Source organism: Tamandua tetradactyla, chromosome 8 (assembly GCF_023851605.1).
Source record: "Tamandua tetradactyla isolate mTamTet1 chromosome 8, mTamTet1.pri, whole genome shotgun sequence".
Classification (NCBI taxonomy): Eukaryota; Metazoa; Chordata; class Mammalia; order Pilosa; family Myrmecophagidae; genus Tamandua; species Tamandua tetradactyla.
In genome coordinates, this window is record NC_135334.1 from 81,507,765 (window position 1) to 81,524,078 (window position 16,314).

The window sequence follows — 16,314 nt, forward strand, 5'->3', positions numbered from 1 at the left end:
ACAGTTTGACATGGGTTATAATTCCACAATTTTAGGTTTCTACTTCTAGATGCTCTAACATATTGGAGACTAAAAGAAATAAAAATATAATGATTCAGCAGTCATACTCATTTGTTAAACCTGACCTTCTCTAACTCCACCATCACCTTTGATCTTTCTCCTACTTTTAGGGGTGTTTGGACTATGCCCACTCTAACTTTTTCATATTGGAAGAGGCTGGGTAATAATATGGGGTAGGGAAATGGAACTAATAATATGGGGTAGGGAAATGGAACTAGCTGATGTTCTGCAGAGGCTGGCTCTTCTAGATTTCAGGACTTATCTAGTCCAGGGACCCATCTGGAGGTTGTAGGTTTCTGGAAAGTAACCCTAGTGCATGGAACCTTTGTAGAATCTTATATATGGCCCTAGGTGTTCTTCAGGATTGGCTAGAATGGTTTTATTTGGGATTTGGCAAGTTATGATAGGTAGCAATGTCTAATTGAAGCTTGCTTAAGAGTGACGTCAGAGTAGTCTCTTGACTCTATTTGAACTCTCTCAGCCACTAATACCTTATTTGTTCCACTTCTTTTCCCCCTTTTGATCAGGATGGCATTGTTGATCTCACAGTGCCAGGGCCAGACTCATCCCTGGAAGGGGGACACTGCCCTTTGCCAATGGACAAATGTGTTGCCCCTGGGACTTTGGGAGATGTTCTTGTTTTTTTGAGGCCCATTATAATCGCATGTAGAACTGAGTAGGTGTGTAACCCATCACCTTTCCTTTTGCTTTGTTCAGGCTTATTAAGTGTATGTGTTCATGGCAGGTTGTTGTCAAGGACCTGAGACACCTGGCTTGGTCTGCCACTGCTCTAGTGATGGCAGGACTAGTAGTCAGCTCCCCTCGTCTATCCTCATCATCGTAGAAGAACAGTCTTCCTTCTTACTTCACATAGTGGCCAAATTGTAATTTTGGTACAGTGCAGGAAAGACCCATGTCATATTATAAGGCTTCAATATAATTATTCAAAAAATGCTCATTGAGTATCTACATCATGTTCTGGCTCCTTTCTAAGTTCTTTGCAGTGATGTCTTAGAAGGAGGTGTGTTGGAGACTGAATATTGATTGAGCCCAGGCAGTGATCTAGAATCTTTGGTTTTAAAAAATATTTTGTTAATGGAAGCTTGTTTTTGTTTGTTTGTTTTAGTTTTGTTTTTGTTGGTGGAGAAGACCTGCTGTTTTGCTTTAAAACTAGAGTTGGAGAAATTTGTGTCTGTAAGAGTACCACTTTGTTTTTCTCTATTTGGAAATACTGAATAATGGCTTTCACAGGCAAATATGTTTTTAAGACATGAAGTTGGCCTCTACTTTTAGAGCAGAGTGGGTGGTGGTCGGGGCTGTACTATCCCAGAGTGACACACTATCAGCCTCTGCCTCCCCGAAATAGGCCTGCAGATCACATGCGACATTCAACTCTGTGTTGTCCAGCACACAACTTAAATGCCTCTTTCTGTGTTATGAAGTCCTTCTTGTCACGGTGGTTTATGGTCTGATTGTGCTTGCAGGAGCTGCTAAGTCGCACATCTCTTGAGACCCAGAAGCTCGATCTGATGACTGAAGTGTCTGATTTGAAACTCAAGCTGGTCAGCATGGAGAAGGAGCAGAGAGAACAGGAGGAGAAGCAGAGAAAAGCAGAGGTGGGTATGATACACCAAATTCTGGGGACCTGTACTATCCTAAGCTCAAACCTGGGGAGGCCATGCTAATGTGGGCCAGGCCTTGTGGCCCACCCTAAGCCTACTGTGCACAAACAGCTCTGCACAGGGGAAGCAAAGATCTCTTAATACCAAGTTATCAGGTTTTGCTATGGCAGCAAATTTCAGCAATGCCCAAACCACCCAGTTTTGGCTTTCAGACCTTATTCTCCCTCAAGTTGCTGACAAGGATGGAATAGGGAAGAAGGGGTGGGGGAGAGGCGGGGGTGTGTCAAAACAAGATATGGAATGGCACAGGAGAGCGAATGAGAGCCAAAGCAATGAGGATGTTCTGGGGTCAGTCTCCTAGCAGCTGCCATCACTGCTTCTAGGAGTCTGCAGACACTTTCTGATGTGCATTTCATTGACCCAGATGGAACCCTCGGATTATGTGTTTCTATTTCCCTCACGTCTCATATGGGGGAGCCCAGTCACAGGCCTTCTCTAAAAGAAAACTTTCCTTTTTAATTTTATTTTTCACCCAGGCTTTATATACCATCGTTTTTGGACAGACATTTGAAGAACTGAATTTGGGGCTCAGAGTTCCTTAGCCTGCTTTAATCTTAGTTAACCATCTTCTCTGTGCCTTTACCTGCCAGTTCCAACACTCATTCCTGGCAATATGAGGTGTGAAAAGAAGGTAGACTTTAGGTTTACAAACCCCTTGGCTTAATAACTGACCTAACTACTTAGTTCTATGACTTTCAACAAGTTAGCCACTTAATCTCTTGCATTTCAATTTATTTATCTATAAAATGTGTGATTATATGGTGAATACCAAGTAAAATCATGAAAATAAAGTACCTATCATAGTATCTGGTATTTTGTAGGTACTTCACTTATCTTAATGCTTATATCTCCAATATCTAAAGACAAATATTTCTGATAAGTTCAAATATTCTTGTCCACTGAACCCTGCTACACTTCTTTCTGTGTTTGCTGGGTAATCAAAACACTGGTGATTGAAACTCCTGTAATGTATGGGGCATACTCCTTGCATTGTTTTTGAGAATGTGTTCATTAATAAGTATGGCTGCCAACAAACGATATCTGCATTATCAGGGGATAGTATATTCTAGTGATTAAGAGCACAGGCTCTTGAATCAGATCCTCTGGCTTTAATTTAAGCTGTGCTACTTAGTAGCTTTGTGATCTTGGGCAAGTAATTTAAGTTTTCAAACTTATTTCCTCTTCTATAAAATGGAGATAATAAGACCTTCCTACTTTCTGGATGGTTGTGAGAAGTGATTGAGATAACGTATGTTCAGCCCTTAGATAGTGCTGGACGCACAGGAATAGTTAGCAATTATTGATAGTTTACTAACAGTGTTGTTCAGCATGCTGCAGATGGAAATATAGATGTCAATGCATTGTTGAACTACTGCTTGGCTTTGTGAAGTGCTGATTGAATGAACTCGTTTCTGAGATGGTCAGTGAGAAGCCATGGAATTTTCTCCTGGTTAGAGTTAATTTACCAGTGTTTCAAAATGTGTGATTGCATGTGAATATGTCTTAGGGCTTTGGGGACAGAATTCACTAAACTTTGTGAGAAGGTTTAATGTGACAGAAACTCAACTAAGGCCTCTTAATTAAAAAAAGATGGAGCGAGGGCTTCGGTCACACAACTTGAAAAGTGCAGGGTTAAAAAAGTCTAGATCTTGGTAATCTCCTTTATCATCTGAAATCAGTCTTATGCTATCACTTGGTCTTATTTTAGCCTTATTCTCAGGGGGGCTGTCCGTAAGTGGTCATCATCAGCTCTAGATTTATATCCTGTCAACCTAGCAGCCCCTGCAAAGAGAGAGATTCTTTCTCAAAGGTTCTAGCAAAAGCCTCAGGATTACCTCGCATTCTTTCAAGTTGAATCACGTGCTGCATTTTGAACCAGCCACCGTAGCAAGCATGGATCCATGCATAGGTTGGTGAAGGAGTGAAAGAGTCAGCCTGTCTATGGAAATGTGCAGAATTCATACCAAGCTAGGGCAACTCAGTTCCTTTATAGGAAGGAAGGAACACTCCCCCTTCTGGGAAAAGTCTATCTAAAGCAGTGATTTTGCTGTTTGCTTTATGCTTCTTTCTTTCTTTTCTGGAGGATTGTTTTGAAACCTGAGGTTCTTTTTTTTTTTTTTTATTTTCCCTTAGGCCCTTCATGCACAAGGTAACATAGACCTTGAGTTTCTGGCCTCGGGCCTACCAGATAGCACCCTTTCCCAGTTGCTAGTACAAATATTAGGTTTCCATGTGGAGGAATTTTTTAAGCTGTTCAAACCTGTGATAAGCAGTGAACAACTACATGACCTGAAATAAGTTCCCTATTCTTGTAATTGAACATAACCTTTGCTGGTGGGCTCAGAACCTTTACCTCTATCTGTAGCCATCTGGAATACCCAGAGGCTTAAAAACATCAGCGTCCTTCAGCTGTCCCCTTGTCGTGTACATTGAGGTAGTTGTTCTGAGTGAGACATTTATCTAGTAAATTTTACCAGGGGATACGTGAAAAAGGGCCATGCAGCCTACTATCCCCAACTGCTGCTGTCTCTGCCCCACCCCCAGTGAATGTATTTAGCCTAAGGACTGATTGCTTGTGGTTTAGAAACATCAGGACTTTTTTTTTTTAATGATACTAGGCCTGAAATAAACTTCCTCAGTGTAGCTCAGGCTTTACCCTCAAATTTCGGTGTATGTTTCACCAAGAGAAAGGATGCCGTTAATGAGAGCGTTGAGGACTGTTCCTTCTGTTCTAGTTCTGATCACACTCTAATCCAGCATCCTGCTGCCTGTAGTAGGTTGCAGAAGCGATTACTGATGGTCTTTCTGTAAGACCTGAGGACTTTGAAGTGCAGGTTTCTTATTGAAGGGAGAGAAACCTGATGGCCAGACTTGCTCAGGAGTAAGTCAGTGGTGGCCCAAATGAGATGTGGGTGAAAGCTGGTTTCCTGTTTACTTTACCTTTTTCCGTGTTCTTGCAATGTTTATGGAGCATTTCTCAGAACTCTGAAAAGCATGAATGCGGAAGAGTGACTGGCAAGGAAGGTAAATAACAGATTTTGGAGGAGGACAGAGCTTGAAAGAAAAAGAGCCAGAGACAAAGAAAAGCCTCTCGGTGGCATCGGAGATCAAAGTTGAGCTCCTCAATCATACTTGGGGAAGGAAGCCTGCCTTTCCTAAAAGCACTGGGGTTGTAGGGAGGCCTCCAGCTGGATCTTATAGTGGGATTCAAAGGTTCCGCTAGACGTACCAGAACAACCTGTTGAGAGGAGCAGGGATCCAGGATGTACCAGGAAGTGAAGTCAGCCTAGCTGATCAAGGATATGCATGAGCATAAATAGAACTAGAAAGTTTGTTTAAGATTTTCTGGCAGAAACTGGCATGTCTTACAACAGGTATGTTTCCCAATCCCTTCTTTTTTAATGCAATTTTATTGAGATATATTCACATACCATACAAGCCATCCACAGTACACAATCAATGGCTCATTACATAGTTGTGCATTCATCACCATGAACAATTTTAGAACATTTTCATTACTCCAGAAAAAGAATATAAAAGAAAACCCCAGGCTCCCGCCTGAGCGGTTTCGAAAGACAACGGAGATGAACCCAAAGAGCGTTTCCGGGGCCTTTCGCTGTGATAGAGGGTAGGACGGGTGGTCGCCGAGGCCGCACAGACTGAGGGGTCGAGTCGCGAGACGCAGAACAGCTACTGGGGGAGTGGAGATGATACAGAGCAGCTCCCAGAGCCACGACAGAGGTCAAAGGGACAGCATACCCCATCCTGGAACAGCTGACTGTCGGGGAGAACCAGCTCCAGTGAGATCGCCGAGGGACGCGGGCTTTCCCGGGCGGGACGGCAAGCGGCCGGAGTCCCTCCCTTCCTCCTTCCCAGGCCAGCTGGCAGAATTGGGCAGGCGGTCCCCTCAAGCCACGGCGGCTTGCGCCCCCACCACGCGAGACCCCCCGGACCAACTGAGAGAGTTGGGTCGGAAATCCCCAGACCGGGGATAACGGAGACGGGGGGGTCCCTTCCAAACACATGACTCCCTGGTCCGGCTGGGAACGGTGCACTCTCCCAGGCTGCGGCGCCTGGCGCCCTCCCGCCACGCTTGGCGCCCCGGGCCGACTAGGAAATTCGGTCGGGCGCTCTCCCGGGCTGCGGTGGCCGGCGACCCTCCCCGCGTTCGGACCCCCGGGCCGGCTGGCACTCGTCCAAGCCGCTTCGGCTGGCGAACCTCCCCCACGGCGAGAGTTTTCCAAAGTTAAAGGACCCACAGCACCTTTTACTGGTGGAACCCGCAGACAAACATGTGCCACAAGCACCACCTACTGGGCAGGATAAGAAAAACAGAACCCAGAGATTTCACAGAAAAATCTTTCAACCTGTTGGGTCCAACACCCAGGGAAGTCTGACTAAATGCCCAGACACCAGCAGAAGATAACGGATCACGCTCAGAAAATTGAAAATATGACCCAGTCAAAGGAACAAACCAATAGTTCAAATGAGATACAGGAGCTGAGACAACTAATGCTGAATATACGAACAGAAATGGAAACTCTCTTCAAAAACGAAATCGATAAATTGAGGGAGGACATGAATAAGACATGGGCTGAAAAAAAGAAGAAATAGAAAAACTGAAAAAACAAATCACAGAGCTTATGGAAGTGAAGGATAAAGTAGAAAAGATGGAAAAAACAATGGATACCTACAATGGTAGATCTAAAGAGACAGAAGCTACAATTAGTGAACTGGAGGATGGAACATCTGAATTCCAAAAAGAAACAGAAACTATAGGGAAAAGAATGGAAAAACTTGAGCAGGGAATCAGGGAACTGAATGACAATATGAAGCGCACAAATATACGTGTTGTGGGTGTCCCAGAAGGAGAAGAGAAGGGAAAAGGAGGAGAAAAACTAATGGAAGAAATTATCACTGAAAATTTCCCAACTCTTATGAAAGACCTAAATATACAGATCCAAGAAGTGCAGCGCACCCCAAAGAGATTAGACCCAAATAGGCGTTCTCCAAGACATTTACTAGTTAGAATGTCAGAGGTCAAAGAGAAAGAGAGGATCTTGAAAACAGCAAGAGAAAAACAATCTGTCACATACAAGGGAAACCCAATAAGACTATGTGTAGATTTCTCAGCAGAAACCATGGAAGCTAGAAGACAGTGGGATGATATATTTAAATTACTAAAAGAGAAAAACTGCCAACCAAGACTCCTATATCCAGCAAAATTGTCCTTCAAAAATGAGGGAGAAATTAAAACATTCTCAGACAAAAAGTCACTGAGAGAATTTGTGACCAAGAGACCAGCTCTGCAAGAAATACTAAAGGGAGCACTAGAGCCAGATACGAAAAGACAGAAGAGAGAGGTATGGAGAAGAGTGTAGAAAGAAGGAAAGTCAGATATGATGTACATAATACAAAAGTCAAAATGGCAGAGGAAAATATTATCCAAACAGTAATAACACTAAATGTTAATGGACTGAATTCCCCAATCAAATGACATAGACTGGCAGAATGGATTAAAAAACAGGATCCTTCTATATGCTGTCTACAGGAAACACATCTTAGACCCAAAGATAAACATAGGTTGAAAGTGAAAGGTTGGGAAAAGATATTTCATGCAAATAACAACCAGAAAAGAGCAGGAGTGGCTATACTAATATTCAACAAATTAGACTTCAAATGTTAAACAGTTAAAAGAGACAAAGAAGGACACTATCTACTAATAAAAGGAACGATTAAACAAGAAGACATAACAATCATAAATATTTATGCACCGAACCAGAATGCCCCAAAATACGTGAGGAATACACTGCAAACACTGAAAAGGGAAATAGACATATATACCATAATAGTTGGAGACTTCAATTCACCACTCTCATCAATGGACAGAACATCTAGACAGAGGATCAATAAAGAAATAGAGAATCTGAATATTACTATAAATGAGCTAGACTTAACAGACATTTATAGCACATTACATCCCACAACAGCAGGATACACCTTTTTCTCAAGTGCTCATGGATCATTCTCAAAGATAGACCATATGCTGGGTCACAAAGCAAGTCTTAACAAATTTAAAAAGATTGAAATCATACACAACACTTTCTCGGATCATAAAGGAATGAAGTTGGAAATCAATAATAGGCGGAGTGACAGAAAATTCACAAATACCTGGAGGCTCAACAACACACTCTTAAACAACAAGTGGGTCAAAGAAGAAATTGCAAGAGAAATTAGTAAATACCTCGAGGCGAATGAAAACGAAAACACAACATATCAAAACTTATGGGACGCAGCAAAGGCAGTGCTAAGAGGGAAATTTATTGCCCTAAATGCCTATATCAGAAAAGAAGAAAAGGCAAAAATGCAGGAATTAACTGTCCACTTGGAAGAACTGGAGAAAGAACAGCAAACTAATCCCAAAGCAAGCAAAAGGAAAGAAATAACAAAGATTAGAGCAGAAATAAATGAAATTGCAAACATGAAAACAATAGAGAAAATCAATAAGACCAGAAGTTGGTTCTATGAGAAAATCAATAAGATTGATGGGCCCTTAGCAAGATTGACAAAAAGAAGAAGAGAGAGGATGCAAATAAATAAGATCAGAAATGGAAGAGGAGACATAACCACTGACCTCACAGAAATAAAGGAGGTAATAACAGGATACTATGAACAACTTTACGCTAATAAATACAACAATTTAGATGAAATGGACGGGTTCCTGGAAAGAAATGAACAACCAACTTTGACTCAAGAAGAAATAGATGACCTCAACAAACCAATCACAAGTAAAGAAATTGAATTAGTCATTCAAAAGCTTCCTAAAAAGAAAAGTCCAGGACCAGACGGCGTCACATGTGAATTCTATCAAACATTCCAGAAAGAATTAGTACCAACTCTCCTCAAACTCTTCAAAAAAATCGAAGTGGAGGGAAAACTACCTAATTCATTTTATGAAGCCAACATCACCCTCATACCAAAACCAGGCAAAGATATTACAAAAAAAGAAAACTACAGACCAATCTCTCTAATGAATATAGATGCAAAAATCCTCAATAAAATTCTAGCAAATCGTATCCAACAACACATTAAAAGAATTATACATCATGACCAAGTAGGATTCATCCCAGGTATGCAAGAATGGTTCAACATAAGAAAATCAATGAATGTAATATACCATATCAACAAATCAAAGCAGAAAAATCACATGATCATCTCAATTGATGCAGAGAAGGCATTTGACAAGATTCAACATCCTTTCCTGTTGAAAACACTTCAAAGGATAGGAATACAAGGGAACTTCCTTAAAATGATAGAGGGAATATATGAAAAACCCACAGCTAATATCATCCTCAATGGGGAAAAATTGAAAACTTTCCCCCTAAGATCAGGAACAAGACAAGGATGTCCACAAGGATTCAACATTGTGTTGGAGGTCCTAGCCAGAGCAATTAGACAAGAAAAAGAAATACAAGGCATCAAAATTGGAAAGGAAGAAGTAAAACTATCACTGTTTGCAGACAATATGATACTATACGTCAAAAACCCGGAAAAATCCACAACAAAACTACTAGAGCTAATAAATGAGTACAGCAAAGTAGCAGGTTACAAGATCAACATTCAAAAATCTGTAGCATTTCTATACACTAGCAATGAACAAGCGGAGGGGGAAATCAAGAAACGAATCCCATTTACAATTGCAACTAAAAGAATAAAATACCTAGGAATAAATTTAACTAAAGAGACAAAAAACCTATATAAAGAAAACTACAAAAACTGCTAAAAGAAATCACAGAAGACCTAAATAGATGGAAGGGCATACCGTGTTCATGGATTGGAAGACTGAATATAATTAAGATGTCAATCCTACCTAAATTGATCTACAGATTCAATGCAATCTGAAGATTTTGAATGCAATACCAATCAAAATCCCAACAACTTATTTTTCAGAAATAGGAAAACCAATAAGCAAATTTATCTGGAAGGGCAGGGTGCCCCGAATTGCTAAAAACATCTTGAGGGAAAAAAACGAAGCTGGAGGTCTCGCGCTGCTGGACTTTAAGGCATATTATGAAGCCACAGTGTTCAAAACAGCATGGTATTGGCATAAAGATAGATATATCGACCAATGGAATCAAATAGAGTGCTCAGATATAGACCCTCTCATCTATGGACATTTGATCTTTGATAAGGCAGTCAAGCCAACTCACCTAGGACAGAACAGTCTCTTCAATAAATGGAGCCTAGAGAACTGGATATCCATATGCAAAAGAATGAAAGAAGACCCATGTCTCACACCTTATACAAAACTTAACTCAAAATGGATCAAAGATCTAAACATTAGGTCTAAGACCATAAAACAGTTAGAGGAAAATGTTGGGAGATATCCTATGAAACTTACAATTGGAGGCGGTTTTATGGACCTTAAACCTAAAGCAAGAGCACTGAAGAAGGAAATAAATAAATGGGAACTCCTCAAAATTAAACACTTTTGTGCATCAAAGAACTTCATCAAGGAAGTAGAAAGACAGCCTATACAATGGGAGATAATATTTGGAAATGACATATCAGATAAAGGTCTAGTATCCAAAATTTATAAAGAGATTGTTCAACTCAACAACAAAAAGACAGCCAACCCAATTACAAAATGGGGAAAAGACTAGAACAGACACCTACCAGAAGAGGAAATACAAATGGCCAAAAGGCACATGAAGAGATGCTCAATGTCCCTGGCCATTAGAGAAATGCAAATCAAAACCACAATGAGATATCATCTCACACCCACCAGAATGGCCATTATCAACAAAACAGAAAATGACAAGTGCTGGAGAGGATGCGGAGAAAGAGGCACACTTATCCAGTGTTGGTGGGAATGTCAAAGGGTGCAACCACTGTGGAAGGCAGTTTGGCGGTTCCTCAAAAAGCTGAATATAGAATTGCCATACGACCCAGCAATACCATTGCTGGGAATCTACTCAAAGGACTTAAGGGCAAAGACACAAACGGACATTTGCACACCAATGTTTATAGCAGCGTTATTTACAATTGCAAAGAGATGGAAACAGCCAAAATGTCCATCAACAGACGAGTGGCTAAACAAACTGTGGTATATACATACGATGGAATATTATGCAGCTTTAAGACAGGATAAACTTATGAAGCATGTAATAACATGGATGGACCTAGAGAACATTATGCTGAGTGAGTCCAGCCAAAAACTAAAGGACAAATACTGTATGGTCCCACTGATGTGAACGGACATTCGAGAATAAACTTGGAATATGTCATTGGTAACAGAGTCCAGCAGGAGTTAGAAACAGGGTAAGATAATGGGTAATTGGAGCTGAAGGGATACAGACTGTGCAACAGGACTAGATACAAAACCTCAAAAATGAACAGCACAATAATACCTAAGTGTAAAGTAATCATGTTAAAACACTGAATGAAGCTGCATCTGAGCTATAGTTTTTTTTTTTTACTATTATTATTACTTTTATTTTTTTTCTCTATATTAACATTCTATATCTTTTTCTGTTGTGTTGCTAGTTCTTCTAAACCGATGCAAATGTACTAAGAAACAATGATTCATGCATCTATGTGATGATGTTAAGAATTACTGATTGCATATGTAGAATGGTATGATTTCTAAATGTTGGGTTAATTTCTTTTTTTCCATTAATTAATAAAAAAAAAAAAAAAACCCAAACATTCTTCACCCTTTACCTCTCCTCCCCTGTTATTGACCCATAGAATTGGTGTGGTACATTTGTTACTATTGATGAAAGAATATTATGATATTACTAATTAATCATATTTCATAGTTTGCAATACGTATGTTTTTCCCCGCACACCTCTCTATTGTTAACTAGTAATAGTATTGTACATTGGTTCTAGTTCATGAAATAGCTTTTTTATATTTGTACAGTTAATCACAGTCATCGTCCACCACAAGATACACTGTTACACCTTCCCATGTCTTAACCTCCAGCTTTCCTTCTAGTGACATATATGACACTGAACTTCCCCTTTCTATGACATTCACCCACAATTCAGCACTGTTAGTTATTCTCAAAATAATGTGCTACCGTCACCTCTATCCATTTCTAAATATTTACCCTCACCAATCCCTTTTTTTATTCCAGTGATTAGGACCTTGGAAGGGAAGGATTCTGATTTCTGAACCAGGGCAACCAGATTTATGGACTTGGACTACTGAGCAAGGGCTGGGAAGGTTGTGTTTGCTCAGAATTGAGCTACCCTAACTAGAAGGGTTTTATATATTCCTCTTTTCACTTTGTTTATTTTATGATAGGAAATATATTCATGCATTTAAAAAATCAGAAGTTCCAAAGGACAAACAGCAAAAAGTCTCCCTCCATGCCTGTCCCCCAGCCAGCCAGAAACCAATGTTTTCAGTTTCTTTTTTATCCTTCTGGAGTTGTTTTATACATAAAAAAGCAAATTCCTGTGGACATATAAATTTTTTTTTTTCTCTCCTTCTATTACAAATGCATACTATTCTAGAGCTTTCTTTTTTCAATTTAACAATCTTGCAGTTCACTACTAACTGGCCAAATTAAAAAACAAAAACAAAATGAATTTTCTCATTCCTGTTTATTCCTGCATATTATTCCACTATATGACTCTATCCTAATTTAACAATTCTCTTTTGATGAACATTTATATTGTTTCCAGTTTTTTTTTTCCATTATAAATAATGCTGCAGCGAATAACTTGGTACTTGTGAGGATAATGTTGTGGGATTGATGGGTGAAAGGGTACATGCACTTGAAATTTTGCCAGCCATTTCCCCATTATTCTCTACAGTATATAGATTATATTCCTATTGGCAATGTATAAGAATCCTAGGAGGTTACTCGATTTAGCATAAAAGAAGAGGGAGAGGAAGAACTAATGACAAGTGTGAACAAGTTTAACAGGTAGGATGGGGTGCGAAAGTCTATGATTATGGGAGGTGCCCAGTAGTTTCACATGGGAAAGAACCATAAAGAAGAACTTTGATAGTGAAGTAGGAGTAATAATCACAAGGAGCTGGCATCGCAACACAGCACAGTAATTATAACCTCATAAATGTCAACTGGACTTCATGGTGTGGGATCCAAGAATGGAAAAGAGTCTGCCCTGTGGGAGGCAAACAGACCCTGTAAGAGAGGAAATGGTCTAGCCATGGAGTTGAAGACTTATGAACTGGAGTTGAAATCCTAAGTGTGATGGTGAGCACATACTGGAAATCAAAAGCAAAGCGTGATTGAGGATAATCAAAAGAGAGTGGCCTAGAAGTGTTGGAGCATAAAACATAGACACACTGAGCAGGGGGAGAACAACTGATGCATTCCTGACCCAGATCCCAAAACTAATGCAGAAATAAGGCGCAGTAATGGAGGGGAGCAGTAACTATTTGGATGGCTCCTAAAAATCTCCTTCAATTAAACACTAAATATTTGGCAGTCTTCCCCCTTCCTAGTCCCCGCCCAATCTCATTGGTTCATAGTTTCTATCCAGAGGGTAGAGAAAGAAACTGGGTAAACTGCTACTCTAACTCTAATATTGAAGCAAAAGGAGAAACCATCTTATGAAGTAAAAGTGATTGGGTACCTTGAGAGGAAGTGATCATTTATTTCAGAGCTCGTGAAAATAAAGAAGGGAATAATTAGGCATAGAGATACATGTACCTTAGACTTTAGTAAATCATAATTTGGGAAGTTTAGAAATAAAGCTCTGGAAGAGCAGATGACTTGAAAAGATCGAACTACTTAATAATATTCTGACTTGAGAAGATTGAACTGCTTTAAAATATGATTCTGACCATGTCCTTCATAAATGATACCAATAAAAAGGAAACCCTTAGAGGTACCTTGAGAGAAACAGTTTTCCCAAAATGGCTTTATACAAAAGATGGAGAGGACATGTTATAAAGAGAAATAAAAGTGTACTGCATGATCAGAATTAAGAAAGGCAAGCCCCAAACAAAAGGTCAAAGCTGAGGACGATTGAAAGACTTTTAGTTAAGTTCTCAGTAAGAAGATCAAAGGAAGAATGGACTTGATCCCACTGATTTCTAACAGGTGCAAAACAGTTCGGACAGCAGTCCCGAAACTGCTGCTGGTAGTGAATTTTAAGGAACAGAAAAATCAAGTGATTTGCTAGAAATTGGAAATGAACCACTTTCTTCCTGATTTTCAAATGTGGGGAGAAAGTTAGTTGGGTTCCATAAAATTTAGTCTCTTAAGTTTGGTGTCAAACCGTATCATGGGTTGTGAGAAGCTAGAAGACAAAGTGTAGATCTCCACCAAGAGTGAGTCATATCAGATTGACCTTATTTGTTTGACTGGTAAACCTGGTAAATCCCTACTTCAGTGAGGTATTACAAAAATGTTGCTTAGATTTGTCTTTTGGATAAGGGGAAAGAATATTGGATGAATGATAAAATAGGTGTATTGGTACCTGAATAATGATAAAGGGTAGCGAAAAGTTGTCTATAAGTTTTTTTTTTTTGTAGTAGGTCACAGAAATCTGCCTTTAGCCTTCCTGCCTGTTTAACAATTTTAGTCCAGTTTGGATTTGATATAGAAGTCCTTGAAATTGTGATGATAGGAAGCCAAAGAACAATGGAGTAGACTGGTTCACATCAAGATTTATAAAAACTGAACAGACTTGAGTGATAGTTAGGTTGGCAAAAAAAAGTAATGAAGAGTAATAAAGATCCTAAATAGTCCAAAATTGCTCAAGGTAAAGAATAAAGCATATATTAGTTTCTCAGCTGCTAAATAAATACCATTTAATGAGTTGGCTTGACAACAGCAATGTATTGGCTCCTGGTTTCAGAGGCTAGAAGTCTTGTTTCTTCCTGGAGTCAGTATCTTCTGGCTGGTCAGCAATCTTGAGGGTTCATCATGTGGCAGTGATGGAGTCTTTCACTTCTAGCTTCCACTTCTCTGCTCCATTGACTTCCAGCTTCTGGCTGCTCCTAGTGGCTTCTCCTTCCACGGCCAATTTCCTTTGCTAATAAGGACTTCTCTCATATTGGATCAAGGCCCACCTTCATTCAGTGTGGGCACACCTTAACAAAGTCATCAAAGGTCCTATTTATAATTCAGTTCACGCCCGCAGGACCAAGAGTTGGTAACTGAATGTGTTTTTTTGTGTGTTTTTCTTTCCTTCTGTGGGGGACATGATTCAATCCCTAAGAAAGCACTTTAAGAGGGAGACAAGTCTCTTGAGGACTGGGAACAAGCCCATGGATTTGGCCAGCGAGAGTCACAGGTGAAGAGCGGTGCCCATATCACAGTGGCGGCAGAAGCTGGAGGGTGAGGGGAGGGAATGAGATGATGGAAAACAGGGACAGCATGTCTAGAACTTCATTTGAGAAGTTTAATGATGGTGAGAACAAGAAAAAGGAGATGGCAGTGATGATCCTTGAAGGTAAGGGAGGTGAACAGGTTGGAAGACAGGCAGGTAGACTAGGAGAGACTAAGGATTCTAGAGAAGTGTGGGCAAGTGATGTGACCATGCCAGGGGTGTGGGTGCGGGGCAGCTGGAGTTCAGTCATCAATGTGGATACCTCATTGGCTTTAACGGTATCCCAGCTGTATTTAGGTGTTTTCTATTGCTTTATCAGTTTCTCCTTTTTACTTCTTATGAATCAAACTCTGTCAAAAAGCAAAGCAATATGAGGAAGTGAATTCACAATTATTGAAGGTACCATGCCAGGTACTTTATATAAGTCTCGCTTCACTCAGTCCTCTCAACAGCCATATGAGGTAGTGATACCCTTACCGTACAAATGAGAAAACTAGGTTGGAAAAGTTGTGTAATTTGCACAGGGTCACACAGGAAGAAAATGACAGAATCAGTAATTAAGCCAAGGTCTGGATGGGTCTGAAGCACTCCCTCACAGTTCAGGCACCAGTGATAGGGTGGCTCTCTCTCTTTGGGCACCTGAATGTTGAGCCTTAATTTAATGAATATCTTTTGACTCCATCCTTGATAAACCTAACACCTTTCCCTGTGCTCCAGGGTTCTTCGTTAGAGGATTAGAGGCAAGTTTACTTTTTTACTAATTGGGGCCTCATCCTCCCTTCTCCTTGGTAATGTTTTATTCACTCCTAGCTGGCCTCTCTTCTCATGCCTCACAGTGACTATTCTAAATCTTTACCCCCTTTTTCCTTACTGCTGTCTTCTCTTAGCAGAAAACACTCTCTCCTCCTTTTCAAAGAAGATCAAGGCCATTGGGCAGGAGCTCCGTCAACTTCCTGTATCTCACTCAGAAACCTATCTGGATCCCCAGTTCCCTTTCACTCTGTACCTAGTTAATCCTTCTGCCTAGGGCTGCTGATTACAGGCTGTCCTGTCTCTCTTTCTTCTAGCTCCAGATTCTCAGTCTTCATAGACTCATCTATTTTTTAATATATATATTTTTATTGAGAAATCTTCACATAATCCAGTCCATCCATAGTTTTCAATCAGTGGGTCACAACATCAACACATAGTTGTGTATTCATCACCATGATCATTTTTAGAATGTTTGTATCACTCCAGAAAAAGAAATAGA

At 40.2% G+C, this 16,314-nt stretch overlaps 1 protein-coding gene across 8 annotated transcripts in view; it reads left to right on the forward strand.

Annotated features, from left to right (window-relative positions):
- The window catches only part of PPFIBP2 (PPFIB scaffold protein 2), a 180,101-nt gene that overhangs the window by 113,019 nt on the left and 50,768 nt on the right, over positions 1-16,314 (forward strand). For all 8 annotated transcript variants that reach the window (XM_077113862.1, XM_077113867.1, XM_077113860.1 and 5 more), the window contains one exon: positions 1,545-1,676. In XM_077113862.1, coding sequence (XP_076969977.1) covers positions 1,545-1,676 — 132 coding nt within the window. The remainder of the gene's footprint in view (positions 1-1,544; positions 1,677-16,314) is intronic.